Source organism: Mustelus asterias, chromosome 9 (genome assembly GCF_964213995.1).
Source record: "Mustelus asterias chromosome 9, sMusAst1.hap1.1, whole genome shotgun sequence".
Lineage (NCBI taxonomy): Eukaryota > Metazoa > Chordata > Chondrichthyes > Carcharhiniformes > Triakidae > Mustelus > Mustelus asterias.
Window position 1 is genome coordinate 42,563,117 of NC_135809.1, and position 18,544 is coordinate 42,581,660.

The window sequence follows — 18,544 nt, forward strand, 5'->3', positions numbered from 1 at the left end:
CTGAAGTTTTACCCTTTCCTCCTCACAGTTTATAAGACTCCCAAGCTTCTTGTCATCAGCAAATTTTGAAATTGTGCTCTTCAGCCCAAGATCTAAATCATTAATATATATCAAAAGGTGCAGGAGTCCTAACACTGATCCCTTGGGAACTCAACTATAAACCTTCCTCCAGTCAAAAAACAACCCTTCACCACTATATTAGTTTGCTGCACTCAGTGAAATTTGTATCCATGTTGCTACTGTCCCTTTTATTCCGAGTGATAACTTTGCTCACAAGTCTGTTGTGCGACACTATCAACTGTCTTTTGGGGGTCTATATACACGACATCAATAGCATTAACCTCATCAATCCGCTCTGCTACCTTTTCAAAAAACTGCAGCAACTTAGTTAAACACAATTTTCTCTCAACAATTGATGCTCGCTTTCCTTAATTAAAATCACATCTCCAGTCCTCTGGCTCTAAATGAGTCAAAGGAAGATTGGAAAATTATGGCCAGTGCCTCAGCAATTTCTACTCTCACCTCCAAGTGTCCTTGGATACATCTCAGTCAGTCCTGGTGCCTGATCAACTTCAGGTACAGTCAGCCTATCCAATCTTTCCTTGTCAATTTAAATCAAACCAACCAGATATCTGAATTACCTCCTCTTTAACCATAAACTCAGCAGCACTTACTTCCTTGGTAAAGACAGAAGCAAAATATTAATCTAGTATCTCAGCCATGCCCCTTGCCTCAAAGAACAAAGAACAGTACAGCTCAGGAAACAGGCCCTTCGGCCCTCCAAGCCTGTGCCGCTCCTTGGTCCAACTAGACCAATCATTTGTATCCCTCCATTCCCAGGCTGCTCATGTGACTATCCAGGCAAGTGTTAAACGATATCAGCGTGTCTGCCTCCACCACCCTACTTGGCAGCGCATTCCAGGCCCCCACCACCCTCTGTGTAAAAAAACACCTGTCTAATATCTGAGTTATACTTCACCCCTCTCACCTTGAGCCCGTGACCCCTCGTGATCGTCACTTCTGATCTGGGAAAAAGCTTCCCACCGTTCACCCTATCTATCCCCTTCATAATCTTGTACACCTCTATTAGATCTCCCCTCATTCTCCGTCTTTCCAGGGAGAACAACCCCAGTTTACCCAATCTCTCCTCATAGCTAAGACCCTCCATACCAGGCAACATCCTCATAAACCTTCTCTGCACTCTCTCTAACGCCTCCATGTCCTTCTCATAGTGCGGCGACCAGAACTGGACACAGTACTCCAAATGTGGCCTAACCAGCGTTCTATACAGCTGTATCATCAGACTCCAGCTTTTATACTCTCTACCCCATCCTATAAAGGCAAGCATACCATATGCCTTCTTCACCACCTTCTCCACCTGTGCTGCCACCTTCAAGGATTTGTGGACTGGCACACCTAGGTCCCTCTGTGTTTCTATACTCTTGATGACTCTGCCATTTTTTGTATAACTCCCCCCTACATTAGTTCTTCCAAAATGCATCACTTCGCATTTATCCAGGTTAAATTCCATCTGCCACCTCTCCGCACAATTTTCCAGCCTATCTCCTGCTGTATTGCCCAACAATGCTCATCGCTATCCACAAGTCCAGCCATCTTCGTGTCATCTGCAAACTTGCTGATAACACCAGTTACACCTTCTTCCAAATCATTTATATATATCACAAATAGCAGAGGTCCCAGTACAGAGCCCTGCGGAACACCACTGGTCACAGACCTCCAGTCGGAAAAAGACCCTTCGACTGCTACCCTCTGTCTCCTATGGCCAAGCCAGTTCTCCACCCATCTAGCCACTTCTCCTTGTATCCCATGAGCCTTAACCTTCTTAACCAACCTGCCATGTGGGACTGTGTCAAATGCCTTACTGAAATCCATATAGACGACATCCACGGGCCTTCCTTCGTCAACCGTTTTTGTCACTTCCTCAAAAAACTCCACCAAATTTGTAAGGCACGACCTCCCTCTTACAAAACCATGCTGTCTGTCACTAATGAGATTGTTCCATGCCTCCATGCATAAATCCCATTTTTGGCTCCTAACCAGCCCACTCCACATTTTATCATTCTTTTACGACTTTTATGCCTAAAGACGACTTTTGGGTTCCATTTTATGTTAGATGCCAGTCTCTTCTTACACCTTCTCTTATTTTCTTTTTCAATTCCCCTCTACACCTTCCATATTCAGCCTGGTTCTTAATTATAAGAATATTAAGCAGGAAATAAGCATATTTCCTGCTTAATCTTAATTTCCAACTCTTTCATTGTCTGGGAACTCTGGAGGTGTTTGCCTTAACTTTCATCTTCGTAGGAATATACTTTGACTGTACTCAAACAATCACTTCTTTAAAGGTAGATCATCGTTCAGTTAGCTACTTACCACAAAGATATGAACATCATTGAGCAACTATTCTGAAATCTGATCCACAAAACCAAATTTCAACATGCAAGTATAGGACATTGGAATTGGAAATGTGGACACAGGAATTATCATGGTAAAAAGTTGACATTAATGGAATACAACAACAGAAAGTAAGGAGGTATGACTGTCACTAAAGAGGAGATTCCTCAGATTAGAGATGTTGAAAATGATATGAAATTTTGATGCACGAGTTAAATTCCCAGGAACAAACAAGTTGTTCAGAAAGCAGATTTAGATATTTAGTTGGAAAATTAAATGAAACAGGTAACAATTGCATACTTACCATTTTCTGTAGATATATTGACTGAGCTGAAACAGGCAATATAGTACCCATGACTTCCATCCCAAAACAAAGATTGGAGGCTGATACTTAGATTAGCAGCCGAACTAGTCACTTCTTAGAAGTGCAAACTGGGAGCGGTACAAACATTACACAGTTACTTTCCTCTCCTCGGATAGAAAATGTGTGTTTTGGAGCTTGTTTGTGTTTGGAGTTACAAGAGCAAGCAGAACAGAGAAATCATTATTTGAGTGCCAGTGTAACAAGTAACATTTAAAAAAAATGTCTTCATGGATGTGAGGAATAAAAGAATAACCAGGGTGAGGTTAGGGCCGGTCAAGGACAGTAGTGGGAACTTGTGTATGGAGTCAGTAGAGATAGGCGAGGTGATGAATGAATACTTTTCTTCAGTGTTCACCAAGGAGAGGGGCCATGTTTTTGAGGAAGAGAAGGTGTTACAGGCTAATAGGCTGGAGGAAATAGATGTTCAGAGGGAGGATGTCCTGGCAGTTTTGAATAAACTGAAGGTCGGTAAGTCCCCTGGGCCTGATGAAATGTATCCTAGGATTCTTTGGGAGGCAAGGGATGAGGTTGCAGAGCCTTTGGCTTTGATCTTTGGGTCCTCGCTGTCCACGGGGATGGTGCCAGAGGACTGGAGAATGGCGAATGTTGTTCCTCTGTTTAAGAAAGGGAATAGAAATGACCCTGGTAATTATAGACCGGTTAGTCTTACTTCGGTGGTTGGAAAATTGATGAAAAAGGTTCTGAGGGATGGGATTTACGACCATTTAGAAAGATGCGGATTAATCCGGGATAGTCAGCACGGATTCGTGAAGGGCAAGTCGTGCCTCACAAATTTGATTGAATTTTTTGAGGTGGTAACAACGTGTGTTGATGAAGGTAGGGCAGTTGATGTCATATACATGGATTTTAGTAAGGCGTTTGATAAGGTCCCCCATGGTCGACTTATGATGAAAGTGAGGAGGTGTGGGATAGAGGGAAAGTTGGCCGATTGGATAGGTAACTGGCTGTCTGATCGAAGACAGAGGGTGGTGGTGGATGGAAAACTTTCGGATTGGAGGCAGGTTGCTAGCGGAGTGCCACAGGGATCAGTGCTTGGTCCTCTGCTCTTTGTGATTTTTATTAATGACTTAGAGGAGGGGGCTGAAGGGTGGATTAGTAAATTTGCTGATGACACCAAGATTGGTGGAGTAGTGGATGAGGTGGAGGGCTGTTGTAGGCTGCAAAGAGCCATAGATAGGATGCAAAGCTGGGCTGAAAAATGGCAAATGGAGTTTAACCCTGATAAACGTGAGGTGATTCATTTTGGTAGGACTAATTTAAATGTGGATTACAGGATCAAAGGTAGGGTTCTGAAGACTGTGAGGAACAGAGAGATCTTGGGGTCCATATCCATAGATCTCTGAAGGTTGCCACTCAAGTGGATAGAGCTGTGAAGAAGGCCTATAGTGTGTTAGCTTTTATTAACAGGGGGTTGGAGTTTAAGAGCCGTGGGGTTATGCTGCAACTGTACAGGACCTTGGTGAGACCACATTTGGAATATTGTGTGCAGTTCTGGTCACCTCACTATAAGAAGGATGTGGAAGCACTGGAAAGAGTGCAGAGGAGATTTACCAGGATGCTGCCTGGTTTGGAGGGTAGGTCTTATGAGGAAAGGTTGAGGGAGCTAGGGCTGTTCTCTCTGGAGCGGAGGAGGCTGAGGGGAGACTTAATAGAGGTTTATAAAATGAAGAAGGGGATAGAGTGAACGTTCAAAGACTATTTCCTCGGGTGGATGGAGCTATTACAAGGGGGCATAACTATAGGGTTCGTGGTGGGAGATATAGGAAGGATCAGAGGTAGGTTCTTTACGCAGAGAGTGGTTGGGGTGTGAAATGGACTGCCTGCAGTGATAGTGGAGTCAGACACTTTGGGAACATTTAAGCGGTTATTGGATAGGCACATGGAGCACACCAGGATGATAGGGAGTGGGATAGCTTGATCTTGGTTTCAGATAAAGCTCGGCACAACATCGTGGGCCAAAGAGCCTGTTCTGTGCTGTACTGTTCTATGTTTTATGTGAGCATTCCTGGCAAGTCCAGCATTTGTTACCTTTCCCTAATAGCCCCCCTAAGAAGAAGGTGGCGAGCGATCTACTTGAACCATTGCTGATAATGTGGTGTAGATGCACCCACAGTGCTTTTACAGAGGGAGTTCCACAATTTTGACCTAACGATAGTGAAGGATCAGTGAGATAGTTCCAAATCAGGATGGTGTGGGGCTTGGAAAGGAACCTGCAGGTTATAGTGTTCCCATTTGCCTGCTGCCTTGTTCTTCCAGGTGGTGGAAATTGAGAGTTTGGCAGGCTCCACCGAAGGAGGCTTGGCAACTTAGTTTCAGTGCATCTTGTTTATGGTACATTCTGTTGTCACTGTACACTGGTGGTGGAGGGAGCGATGCTTCACGTAGTGGATGAGGTGGCGATCATGCTGTCTGCAGTATCCTCAAGTTCTTGGGAATATTGTGAAGAATATTCCATTATACTCCCGACTTGTAGCATGTAGGTAGTGGACAGGCTTTGGGGGTTCAGAAAATGAGTTACTTCCCACTGAATTACGAACCCCTGACCTGCTGCTGTAGCCACTAGATTTAAATTGCTGGTCCAGTTAAGTTTCTGCTCTTTAGTAACCTCCTAAGATGTTGATGGTAGGGAATTCAATAATGGTAATGTCACTGAATGTCAAGTGAATGTGGCTAAATTTTCTCTTGTTGGAAATGTGTCACAAATATTGCTTCCCACTTATTAGCCCAGGCCCGAATGCTGCCTAGGCCTTGTTGCATGCACATATTAACTGCTTCAATGTCTGAGGATTTGCGAATGGTACTGAATACTGTGCAATCATTCATGACCATCCCTACTTCTGACCTTATCATGGAGGGAAGGTCATTGACGAAGCAGCTAAAGGTGCATGTGCTAATGCACCTAAGGCACTAATCCTCAGGAACACCTGCAGTGATGCCCCGGGCCTGAGATGACTAAGATAGAGAAGCCAATATCAATGACAAAAGTTGAATAATTAATGTTTTTGATGTTATGAAAAGCCACTGGAAAGAGACTTTTTTAAAATTTAAGAACTGCATTTTGCTGAGTCACATTTAATTTACAATAAGCATGTTTGCTAATTTTCTGGAGGAGGGGGGAAAAGAGTGGAAGAAAGAGATTGGGAAGTGCAATCAGTCTGAAGAGCAAAATCAATGACCGCATGAAAATAAGGCAAATATGGGAAGAGTTCAAGCGAGATCATACAGCAGATCTGTCTGTACTGCCTTTTTGAAAGACCTGTCCAATTAGTTTCACAAGCCTGTTCTTTTTCACAGCTTTGCAAATTTCTCCTGCTCAAACTGCATCCAATTTCCTTTTGAAAGTTACAACAGAATCTGTTTCCACCACCCATTCCAGTTCATAGCTCATGGAATTAAAAAAAACTCACCTCCCTTCTGGTTCTTCTGTCAATCATCATAAATCTATCTTTACCAATCTATTCAGTCTCTCCTGACTTACCATATCTATTTTTAACACCTCCTATCTCACCTTCCCATAATCATCTCTGTCCTAGGAAGTACAATCCTGGTTTCTCCAGTTTCCCCACATAAATGTAGTCCATCATCCATGTGAGATTGCCTTTAAAACAGTTTTATGTGGAAGTTGTGGCCCCTTTAAGAACTGGGTTTCCCTGAAAAACAATTCCTGGCTTTCAGTCAATGATTATGTGACCAAGCTGTCTGGGAGATAATTATAGGAGTGAGTAGGTTCTGGATATGCTTCTGCTTCAAGCAGTCTTTTTGAAGTTTGAAACAATCTAGCTGAAGAACAGGAGAACCCATTTGAAATTGTGTGCGTTAACTAAAAGAGTTTAAAACTTTTGTTAATCAAAGGATTCTTAGCAATGAGTTGAATGTCTAGGGATAGCCAAGCTGGGGAGCTTTTAGGTACAAGACTCTAGCATTATAAAATACAAGAACCAGAAAAATTCCTACCCTAGAAGACTACGCTGAATACATTAGTGATGCCAGTGTTGAACTAGGAGTCTGCAATCATGGAACAGTTGGAGGAGATTTGATGGAAGAACCTGGCCAAAAGTAAGCGGAAAGTCCAAGAAATCTCAGCCCTTATATAAATCTTTGAAACACTTGGACCAAGTGGTTAATTTCAGTTACGTTTTTGACTTGTGCTTATTGGGAGCATAAGTCAGATGGACAGGGAAGGAAAGTTGAATTAAGAGGTTCTGTTTGAAGTATATGCATGTGTTCATAATGCTTTTAATATCTTTAACAGATTATGTAAGCTATAGTGTATTCTCTGGTAGTGTGTCCTTTGATTTTTGTGCAGTAAAACTCTTCTGATTTAAACCACAATCCTTGTAGCTTCACTCTTTCAATGAATACCTGGGTTTCAGATTCTAAAAAATAAACACATTACTGGTCTCTACCGAGATAACAATTGATCTTGTCAGGGATCATAACACCTGGTATCATTCTGGTCAATCTCCTATGCACTCAGGCTTTCAAAACTTCTAGGTGAGGAACAGAATTTACTGTAAAAAATCACAGGCTTACAGTACCTACCATCATTGATGTGAAAAATCTGAAACCAACTTCAAGTGGATGCAGATAAAGTTAACACAAAAATCTGGAGGTTGGTGGCAGAGATGTGCTGTTTTTCAATAAGCTGCGTGAAAACGTTATCTCAATTTCTGGCCCACAACATGTATTGTTTGTAATAGTTTCTGTACTTGTATAATAGATGCAGATCCCTCCCCCACCACAGAACATTATTTCAGTCTAGTTATCCCTTTTAACAGTATTATAAGTCTTAATTTGTACCAAATAACACCTCTGGCACCAAAAGTACACTTTCACAAGTTTCGATTTTCTTCCCTCAGATTGAAAATGTTTTGCTTTTGGTCATATTTGTTTTAAACTTCGTCCTTTTCTTAAAAACTCTTGCTCAAACCAATTTTTAACGACCTCTCTATTTTGCTTTCTTTACCTTATTTAACCTTAAATAGACTATTCAAACTTATACATCTGACTCAGAATCAGCACTGTTCAACAATATTTTAATCTAGTTACAGAGACACGCAGTTACTTGTTCTGTTCACACACGACTGAGATACCTTGTAAAGGGCACAGTGCTTTTGAATCTGACTGCTATTGGAGAATGTCAGAAATCAAATGTAGGTCAAGTGTACTGTTTGCTCACCAGCGACATAAATTCTAGTAGAATACGCAAGTGACTTAAAGAGTGAGCTGGGAAGAGGGCATGGGGAATATAGACAGATAGAGAATGCGCTGCAGTTTGTGGAATCTGAACAAATCATTTATGTAAAATCAAAGGAAAATGTTTGCTCGTTCCTTTCTGACATAAATTCCAACAACAGGAGTCATGACTACTCATGATGAAGAATAGAAATAGAATCAGTGCAGGAGGCGGCCATTCGGCCTATTGAGTCTGCATCGACCACAATCCCACCCAGGCCCTATTCCTATAACTCTACATATTTACCCTGCTAATCATCCCCTGACACTAGGGACAATTTAACATGGCCAATTAACCTAACCCTCGCATCTTTGGACTTTGTTCCTTATTTGGACAGACTGTCACGATTTCTTCTCATGGCCAAATCAATATCAAGACAGCATTTTAATTCTCAACTAAATGGTCCTCTGGATTCCAAATTTGGAAACTCAAGTGATGAAGTTCGACTGACAGATTAGTATTGGCTGCTAAAATTGATCGAGTACTTTCCATTAAATAATAAATCAATCCACAGCATACCTGTGCTTGATTAAAGCAAGCAGCTACCTGGGCTTTTACAGTCTCCAATCCTTGATCACCTTCAGGCTCCCCACTTGGATCTTCACTCAGCATTTCATCAGCCTTCTCAATAATTTCCCTTACTTGGTCAATAAACGATTCCCTCTCAGTCTCCAGGATAAACTCATTTTGAACCTGTATCAGAGAAGACCGCAGATGATCCTGACAATTCATGCCATATTCAATGTTGTAACCTTAATAATTAAGGGTACAAATATTGATGAAAAAGGTCTTTCTGTATTTCTATTTCAGGGAACACAATCAAAATCAGTTCACTTTCAGAGGTGTGTACAGGCATATCAAAGGTAAAACATGAACATACTAATCTCAAGTAAATAGAACAATTCATACTGAGGTTCTATATAAACATAATCGAATGGTACACAGAAGGCCATTCAGTCCCCCATGCCAGGGCTGGGTCTTTGATAAAACTATTCAATTAGTCCTATTCCCCAGTACCATTGATTTTTTTCTCCCTTAAAGCATTTATCTATTTCCGTTTTGAAAATTACTATTTGATCTGCTTCCACCTCCCTTTCAAAGCAAATCATTACAACATGCGATACAAGTTAATATTCTCAAGTTGTCCCTTGTTCTTTTACCATTGGGACAGTTCTAATTATTTAATCTATCAAAACATTCAATTTTGGGCACCTCAAATCTCATCTTAACCTTCTCTGCTCTAAGAACAACCGCCCCTTCTGCATATAAATTCAACCTCTTCATCTCCAGTGCGATGTAGTAAACATTATGCGTTCGTTTAATTTTCTTGTTGTGAATTTAACCTACCTCCCGATCACAAAATCAGCATTTTATTCAACAGCACACTTTAAAACCCTCAAGAAATTTTAATGATTTGTACTCACCATAATAAATGCTATCTCGACTGGATTATCACCATCCAAGTCAAATTTAAACGTAACCATTTTTCGATTGTGTGTTTCCAATTGGCATTCCACAACCCGGTCTCCTTTGTTTGAAACCTAAAATTAAAGTGTAATATACTACTGTGTATTCAGCTTGAGAAAAATATACAATCAGGCTAAAAAATTGGTGTTGCATGCTTCACTTGATCCTTCAACTAATCCTCCAAATTCTTTACTTTCAACATATCTAAACGATAGATACTTACATTAAGAATTCGTAGCTTTGGTCGAGATGATTTTTCATGACGTGAACGACTTCTCACAGATTTCCGATAATGCCGCTTTGCTGATCTCCCTTCGTGTCTCCCACTTGCTGGAAGGCCTTCATTTCCATCACTCATCCCAGAAGCAACATCTGAGTGAGCACTGGAAATCACAAAACAACAGCTAGGTAAATCTTTAAACATGGTTTTTTTGGGAAGAATATTTCATTTAAAGTACATGCTTCCAAAATAAAGAATCATCAAATATCTTAGTACCTGAAAAATATAAATATTTGGTCAATTTTGGTTTAGAGCTTTCATCAGAATTGACCACATTCTGCTAAAGGAACCACACCTAAAGCTTTGACATCAATTTTCACTACTTGATGACCTGCACCACACTTCTAGCAATTTCTGTTTTAATTTCATATTCTAATCACTTGTAACTATTGCTTTTTTTAAAAAAAATTATTCCATCCAAAAAACCAAATTCAAATTGAATCCAATTCATGGTCCCACGAGCGACAAACAAGATCCAAGCTGATGAGATGAGGGGTTGCCACCCATTCTAGGCTTGATCTCATGCTTCATCCTAGCCCAAAGGCTGAAACAGCTTTGAAAGGTTTGTGGTTAAAACAATTCCAGAAATTAAACGAGGATATAGGAAAGTCTAGACAGGAGTACAGTTACTTCAAAGATAGACTGCCTGCTAGAGGAGAATGCAAAGCGAGACTGCCTGCGGTGGAGAAGGGAGGGAGCAAAGCAAGACTCCCACCTGGGTCGGGGGCCGAAGCCGAGGAGACTTCGGCACGAGGAGAGTGGGCGGCACAGTAGCACAATGGTTAACACTGCTGCTTCACAGCTCCAGGGACCTGGGTTTGATTCCAGGCTTGGGTCACTGTCTGTGTGGAGTTTGCACATTCTCCTCGTGTCTGCGTGGGTTTCCTCCGGGTGCTCCAGTTTCCTCCCACAGTACAAAGATGTGCGGGTTAGGTCGATTGGCCATGCTAAAATTGCCCCTTAGTGTCCTGAGATGCATACGTTAGAGGGATTAGCAGGTAAATATGTAGGGATATGGGGGTAGGGCATGGATGGGATTGTGGTCGGTCCAGACTCGATGGGCCAAATGGCCTTTTTCTGCACTGTAGAGTTTCTATGATTTCTATGATGAGACATTCAGTGCCTGCCAAGAGGAGCAGAGGTCAAAAAATTTGGCTTCCTGCTAGCGGGACTGGGGGATTGTGGGGAGGGTGAGAAACAAGGGAGAGATGGACTGTTGGAGGGGAAAAAGGAATCAGAGATTGAATCATAGAATCCTACAGTACAGGAGGCCGCCATTCGGCCCATCGAGTCCGCACCAACCACAATCCCACCCAGGCCCTGTCCCCATAACCACATGCATTTACCTTAGCTAGTTCTCCTGACACTAAGGGGCAATTTAGCACAACCAATCCACCTAACCCGCGCATCTTTGGACTGTGGGAGGAAACCGGATCCGGCACCCAGAGGAAACCCCCGCAGACACGGGGAGAATGTACAAACTCCCCACAGACAGTGACCCAAGCCGGGAATCGAACCCAGGTCCCTGGCGCTGAGGCGCAGCAGTGCCAACCACTGTGCCACCGTGCTGCCCGAGAATTATTTTTAAAATTGAATGTTTCAGGGCTTGTCCGGTATTTGAACCCAGGACCTCTCGCATTTTAATACAATGGCCCGAAGCAAGAATCGTACCCCTAGACCAACAAGCCAACCACTTGTTGCTATGTCAGAAACAGGCAACTACCTTGAACATTCCAATCTCAAGCTTCACATTTATCAAAGAACACAAGTAACACATTTCTATACAAAATGAGTTGTGCCTTGGTGTATAATTGTTGGAATGTGCCGAAGGCACATGAAGCAACTAACCATTTGTGCCTACATGTGCAGCATACAGACTCAACGAATCACCATGGGAATCAAAAGTCTTTTTTAAAGATAAATTTAAAATCATCACCTGTCCACTGAGGAGCACAATTGTAACTGTTCCGCAGGTAATGTCTGTGGAGGAGCCTGGGACACCTAAAAGCATTAAAAGGATGATTACAGACATCCCAAAGTAAAATGAACAAAGATGAATATTTTCTTCCAATAATGTCACAATCTTAACATTAAATCGCAACCACGCATTCCACAGAAATAACCTCCCTCCATTTGTTCAGTTCTGCCTTTCATGAGCCCTATGCTACTGCTCAAACAAAATGGAAGCCAAGCAGCTTTCTTCCTGGCAATGTTTTCAAGGAGGAAATGGAAGGAAAAAAAGAGGAATGTCCAGGGGCGGGGCCAGAAGGGTTGGAGAAGGTGGGGAAAGTCAATGACACGGAGGTAAATTGATTTCTTTTTGAAGGGTGTTCTGGTATTTTTCCAGGTGCTTTGGGAATTGAATTCCACAAGTTTGTCCGTTGTTTCTGTGGCATTTTACACCAGTTAATAGTCTGTATCATTATAATAGGTAGTTGGTGAAAAACAGATTTTCCATGACAAATAAGTAGATCAATGGGAAAAAAGTCAAATTGTCTTGACACCATCAAGCAGGGGTCTGGAATGGACAAGCAGCAGAAATGTGGTTCGGAAAACTAGCTCAACAAAAAAATACTATTTTCAGAAATATACATAAGAAACGGATTCAGTCAGCAATCAAACAGAAAGGAGTACTCAAATCGCACCAATAAACACAGATCTAACGTGGGGGCTAGAAATGTGGACGCATCATACATAAATTTTGAAGTACAAAGAATTATATCCAGTCAACAACTGATGGAATCAATTTTCAAGTGCCTTCACATTCTTAGTAAACTAGAACAGTTTTTAAGCAGGAACAAAAGCAAAAAATGCGCAGTATATACAGAAATGCACAGCAACCCACATGAAGTTTTAAACAGCATTTTCTTTCCAAAGCAAAGTGATTTGGGAGTATGGCACAGGTCTGACCTAGTCTCAGGATAAGGCGTCAGCCATTTATATCCAAGATGAAAAGATTTTTTTTCCCACTTGGAAGGTTGTGAAACTTTGGAATTCTGTCTCTTCATTGGACACAGGTGAGACCCCTGAGGATTGGAGGATAGCGAATGTGGTACCGTTATTTAAGAAGGGTAGCAGGGATAACCCGGGAAATTATAGGCCATTGAGCTTGACGTCTGTGGTAGGGAAGCTGTTGGAGAGGATTCTTAGAGACAGGGTGTATGCGCACTTAGAACAGAACAATCTCATTAGTGACAGACAGCATGGTTTTGTAAGGGGGAGGTGGAGTTTTTGAGGAAGTGACAAAAACGGTTGACGAAGGAAGGGCCGTGGATGTCGTCTATATAGATTTCAGTAAGGCATTTGACAAAGTCCCTCATGGCAGGTTGGTTAAGAAGGTTAAGGCTTATGGGATACAAGGAGAGGTGGCGAGATGGGTAGAAAACTGGCTTGGCCACAGGAGACAGAGGGTAGCAGTCAAAGGGTCTTTTTCTGGCTGGAGGTCTGTGACCAGTGGTGTTCCGCAGGGCTCTGTATTGGGACCTCTGCTATTTGTGATACATATTATATTTTTAAAAATGATTTGCCTTTTCTCCACCTCCACCCTCTCGCTGCATCCCCTACCCTAGCAATGACTACATCTTCCCAGCACCCTTTACTCACATTGGTTAGCTCAATGGGAATCGGCTGGACATCTGGTTCGTGATGCGGAATGATGCCAAAAGCATGGGTGCAATTCCTGTACCAGCTGAGGTTATTCATGAAGGCCTACCTTCTCAACTTTGCCCCTTGCCTGAGTGTGGTGATCCTCAAGTTAAAATCACCATCAGCTGGCTCTCCCATCGAAGCTGGGAGCAGCCTATGGTCTTGTGAAACTATAGAAACTTTACCTTTTACTCACACCACTAATTCAAATCTCCCCCTTGGAAAATGCTGCTCAATCTCGGATCTGCTGTCACTCACTTCACAATTAACACTTCACCAATTGCCACAATTGGGGGGTGGTGGTTGTCATGTGGCAGTGACAGAAAATCTAAAGCCCCCTTATCCACTTTTTAAAATAAATTTAAAATTAAAGTTAAAAGAATCTTCCAATCTATTTTTTTTTCAAACACCCCTTTCAAATGAAGAATATGATTAATGGTTTAATGAAGCTGCATAATATTCTACAGTTGAGCGACACAGCAATAACATTATCGAATCCCTTGCATATTTCAGCCACAAAATGGATCAAAATTGGATATTTAGATATGTAGTAGATGCACTTACTCAGAAAATAAAACTGAATTCAAGGAGAAAAATAAAGATTGCTTCCCAGAAGAATGCGATTATTTCCTTACTTATTATATGCCAAAGCATAAAATACCTCTTGGGATGCTTGTGTATGTAATTGTCCTAGCTGGTTCTGCTGAACAGTGGAGGCACCAGGCTGGAGTACTCTCGTTTGTCCAGTTGCTGTAGATTCAGTATAGGATTGGACCACGCCTGCAGCAAGACCAACATGATACAACGCTTGTGTGACAGGCTGAGATGCAATATCTGTAGGAACTGGAAGTGGCGGTGAGACAACAGTGGACTGGACACTCCCAGAAGACTTTACAGGACTAGGAGAAACACCTGGCAACGGGGTGGGGTAATTCTGTGAAAGAAATTAAAACAAATGTTCAGAACAATTACGGGCCTTATACAATATTCCTTCTGCTTGTTGGAAAATAAAAGCTATAGACAACCAGTTCATCATAACAATAAAATGTTAAATCTGTAACTAACTTCTAGAACTTGAAATGTTTTGTTCCTCATGAATTTTAAGCAAAAAAAAAATGAATTTCCCATTTCATTGATTTATGCCCCCACCATAACAATTCTGATTCCACATCACCAATCCCCCACCTCCCACCCCCAAAACAACTGCAATTTCTGTCACTTTCTCCTGGTGCAAGAACGTAGATCAAAAATACCGAAGCACTTCAGTTATGTTTGCTACAAATAAGTGTTATTGTCCAAATATTAAATGATACAAATGTAGCACTTTAATTATCAGGCACAAAAGGATCAATACAAATCAGCTTTTCGTTCATTCTAATAGTATGATTTTCCCCATTGTAACAATTTTCCGTCTGCCCCAACACTGTCAAGAGTTCCTTAGTTCTCCTTTTGTTAAAAGCAGACTTTGCCCCTTACTGGATAACAAATCTACAGTTAAACAGTTCTTCGAGTAACAGGAGCTACGCTTACTCCTTCTGCTAGTTTTTGTCCATATTTTGGGTCATTCAAAACATTCAAATCTGTTCTCACTTGTCCAAATAGCCAAAACGAAAAACTCAGGCAGTCTAAAGACCAATGTTATGACAGTGGTTCTGGAATCAGAAATGTCCCTGAGCAATGGAGTTAAGTTTGGCAGAATGTGTGATGTGAGCAGAATAGGAGAATTGCTGAAAACCAGGTTTTGATACCAGCAGAGGGGCAATTTGTTAAATGTTTGCGAAGGAAGGGGGTGGGTGGTGCCTACTTGGAGAAAGTACTATATTACTCATAGAAAGGTCTTTTGATACATTGATTACACAATCAATCCTTCCAGAAGAGGAAGTCACGTATTTAAATTTCTTCGCTCTTTAAATGGGAGGAAATATGCAGGAAAAAAAAACTAGATCCACACATGAAACCCAAACTGCACAAATGTGCATCTCATGTAAAATGAAGAGGTTAATTTTTGTAATTGACTATTTTGAAAGTTATAATGTAGAGTTTCAAAAAGGTGTATCCTTCCATTCTATGATGCAAAACTGCAGCAAACAGACTGATGACACGCCACCAAATAAAAATCATCAGCATGATTTTGCATTGTGCAAAAGAAACATACAGCTCAACAGAAATTCCTCAAATAGCAAAGTCATAATATGCTGAAGATAAGGGGACTCAAAGTAGCTTCATACACTATCCAGCAGAAATTTATAGCTCAACTTCGAGGAAGAGATTTCCTACTTTGCAAGTAGAATCATAAAAATTGACAACATTGAAGGAGGTCATTTAGCCCCTTGTGTCTGTGCCAGTCCAAAAAGAGCAACCCAGCCTAATCCCACCATCCAGATTGTTGTCTGTGGCCTTGCATATAATGACACTTCAAATGCACATCCAAGTATATTTTAAAATGCACAGTGGATTTCAGCCTCTACCACCTTTTTAGGTAATGAGTTCCAGACATCCATATCCATGAGTTTCAGTTGCCCATCTCCCTCAAGGTCCATTAATTATTTTAAATCTATGACCACTTGTAATTGGCTTCTCTACTTAGGGAATTAGGCTCTTGATCTCCACCATATCTAGGGCCCTCATTGTTTTATACAACTCAACTAAATCTACCCTTAGCCTTCCCTGCTCCAAAATAAAACCCAGTCTATCCAATCTTTCCTCAATCAAACTTCTCCAGTTCAGGGAACATTCTCATAAATCTCGGTACTCCCTCTAGTGCAATCACATCTATCTTGGCCTAACTGGTGTTTCATACAAAATAAATTACTGTGGATGCTGGAATCTGAAACAAAAACAGAAAATGCTGGCAAATCTCAGCAGGTCTCAACATCTGTGGAGAAAGAATAGAGTAAGAGTTTTAACAACACCAGGTTAAAGTCCAACAAGTTTATTTGGTAGCAAATGCCATTAGCTTTCGGAGCGCTGCTCCTTCGTCAGATGGAGTGGATATCTGCTCTCAAACAGGGCACACAGAGACACAAAATCAAGTTACAGAATACCGATTAGAATGCGAATCTCTACAGCCAACCAGGTCTTAAAGATACAGACAATGTGAGTGGAGGGAGCATTAAGCACAGGTTAAAGGGATGTGTATTGTCTCCAGACAGGACAGCCAGTGAGATTTTGCAAGTCGAAGAGGCAAGCTGTGGGGGTTACTGATAGTGTGACATAAACCCAAGATCTCGGTTTAGGCCGTCCTCATGTGTGCGGAACTTGGCTATCAGTTTCTGCTCAGCGACTCTGTCGTGTGTCGTGAAGGCCGCCTTGGAGAACGCTTACCCGAAGATCAGAGGCTGAATGCCCGTGACCGCTGAAGTGCTCTCCCACAGGAAGAGAACAGTCTTGCCTGGTGATTGTCAAGCGGTGTTCATTCATCCATTGTCGTAGCGTCTGCATGGTTTCCCCAATGTACCATGCCTCGGGACATCCTTTCCTGCAGCGTATCAGGTAGACAACGTTGGCCGAGTTGCAAGAATAGGTACCGTGTACCTGGTAGATGGTGTTCTCACGTGAGATGATGGCATCCGTGTCGATGATCCGGCACGTCTTGCAGAGGTTGCTGTGACAGGGTTGTGTGGTGTCGTGGTCACTGTTCTCCTGAAGGCTGGGTAGTTTGCTGTGGACAATAGTCTGTTTGAGGTTGTGCGGTTGTTTGAAGGCAAGAAGTGGGGGTGTGGGGATGGCCTTGGCGAGATGTTAGTCTTCATCAATGACATGTTGAAGGCTCCGGAGGAGATGCCGTAGCTTCTCCGCTCCGGGGAAGTACTGGACGACGAAGGGTCGTCCAAACTACCGCAGCAAACTACCCAGCCTTCAGGAGAACAGTGACCACGACACCACACAACCCTGCCACAGCAACCTCTGCAAGACGTGCCAGATCATCGACACGGATGCCATCATCTCACGTGAGAACACCATCTACCAGGTACACGGTACCTACTCTTGCAACTCGGCCAATGTTGTCTACTTGATACGCTGCAGGAAAGGATGTCCCGAGGCATGGTACATTGGGGAAACCATGCAGACGCTACGACAACGGATTAATGAACACCGCTCGACAATCACCAGGCAAGACTGTTCTCTTCCTGTTGGGAAGCACTTCAGCGGTCACGGGCATTCAGCCTCTGACGTTCGGGTAAGCGTTCTCCAAGGCGGCCTTCACGACACACGACAGCACAGAGTCGCTGCGCAGAAACTGATAGCCAAGTTCCGCACATGAGGACGGCCTAAACCGGGATCTTGGGTTTATGTCACACTATCAGTAACCCCCACAGCTTGCCTCCTGGACTTGCAGAATCTAACTGGCTGTCCTGTCTGGAGACAATACACATCCCTTTAACCTGTGCTTAATGCTCCCTCCACTCACATTGTCTCTATCTTTAAGACCTGGTTGGCTGTAGAGATTCGCATTCTAATCAGTATTCTGTAACTTGATTTTGTGTCTCGGTATGCCCTGTTTGAGAGCAGATTTCCACTCCATCTGACGAAGGAGCAGCGCTCCGAAAGCTAATGGCATTTGCTACCAAATAAACCTGTTGGACTTTAACCTGGTGTTGTTAGACTCCTTACTGTGTTTACCCCAGTCCAACGCCGGCATCTCCACATCGAGAAAGAATAGAGCCAACGTAGAGTCTATTCTCTTTCCACAGATGTTGTCAGACCAGCTTACATTTTCCAGCATTTTCTGTTTTTGTGGTGTTTTATATCTTTCCGGCATAACTTCTCAGCTCTTGTATTCTGTGTGTCAAGTAACAAAGGCAAGTGTCACATATGCCTTCTTGCCCACCTTATCTACCTGATCAGCCAGGTGACCTACGGACATGTACTCCAAGGGCCTTTTGTTCCTCTTGACATCTCAGTACCCAAAAATTTATTGGGTACTCCCTTACTTTAGTGGCCTTCCACGAATGTATTACCTCTCACTTCGCTCGACTGAACTCCATTTGCCACTGTTCCACCCACCTCGCTAGTCCATTGATACCTTCCTATGGTCTACAGCTTGCTTCATCACCCAGCCAACTTTTGAATTGTCTCAGGAATGGTAGTGTAGTGGTTATGGCTATGGCACTGA

General features: G+C 42.4%; 1 protein-coding gene across 1 annotated transcript in view; it reads right to left on the bottom strand.

Annotated features, from left to right (window-relative positions):
* LOC144499222 (serine/threonine-protein kinase WNK1-like) overlaps positions 1 to 18,544 on the bottom strand; it is an 81,937-nt gene that overhangs the window by 45,771 nt on the left and 17,622 nt on the right. Inside the window, exons 3-7 of the mRNA XM_078221341.1 lie at positions 14,090 to 14,362; positions 11,720 to 11,784; positions 9,727 to 9,886; positions 9,461 to 9,577; positions 8,556 to 8,729 (exon numbers count right to left, since the gene is read on the bottom strand). Of these exons, the coding sequence (XP_078077467.1) occupies positions 8,556 to 8,729; positions 9,461 to 9,577; positions 9,727 to 9,886; positions 11,720 to 11,784; positions 14,090 to 14,362 (789 nt within the window). The remainder of the gene's footprint in view (positions 1 to 8,555; positions 8,730 to 9,460; positions 9,578 to 9,726; positions 9,887 to 11,719; positions 11,785 to 14,089; positions 14,363 to 18,544) is intronic.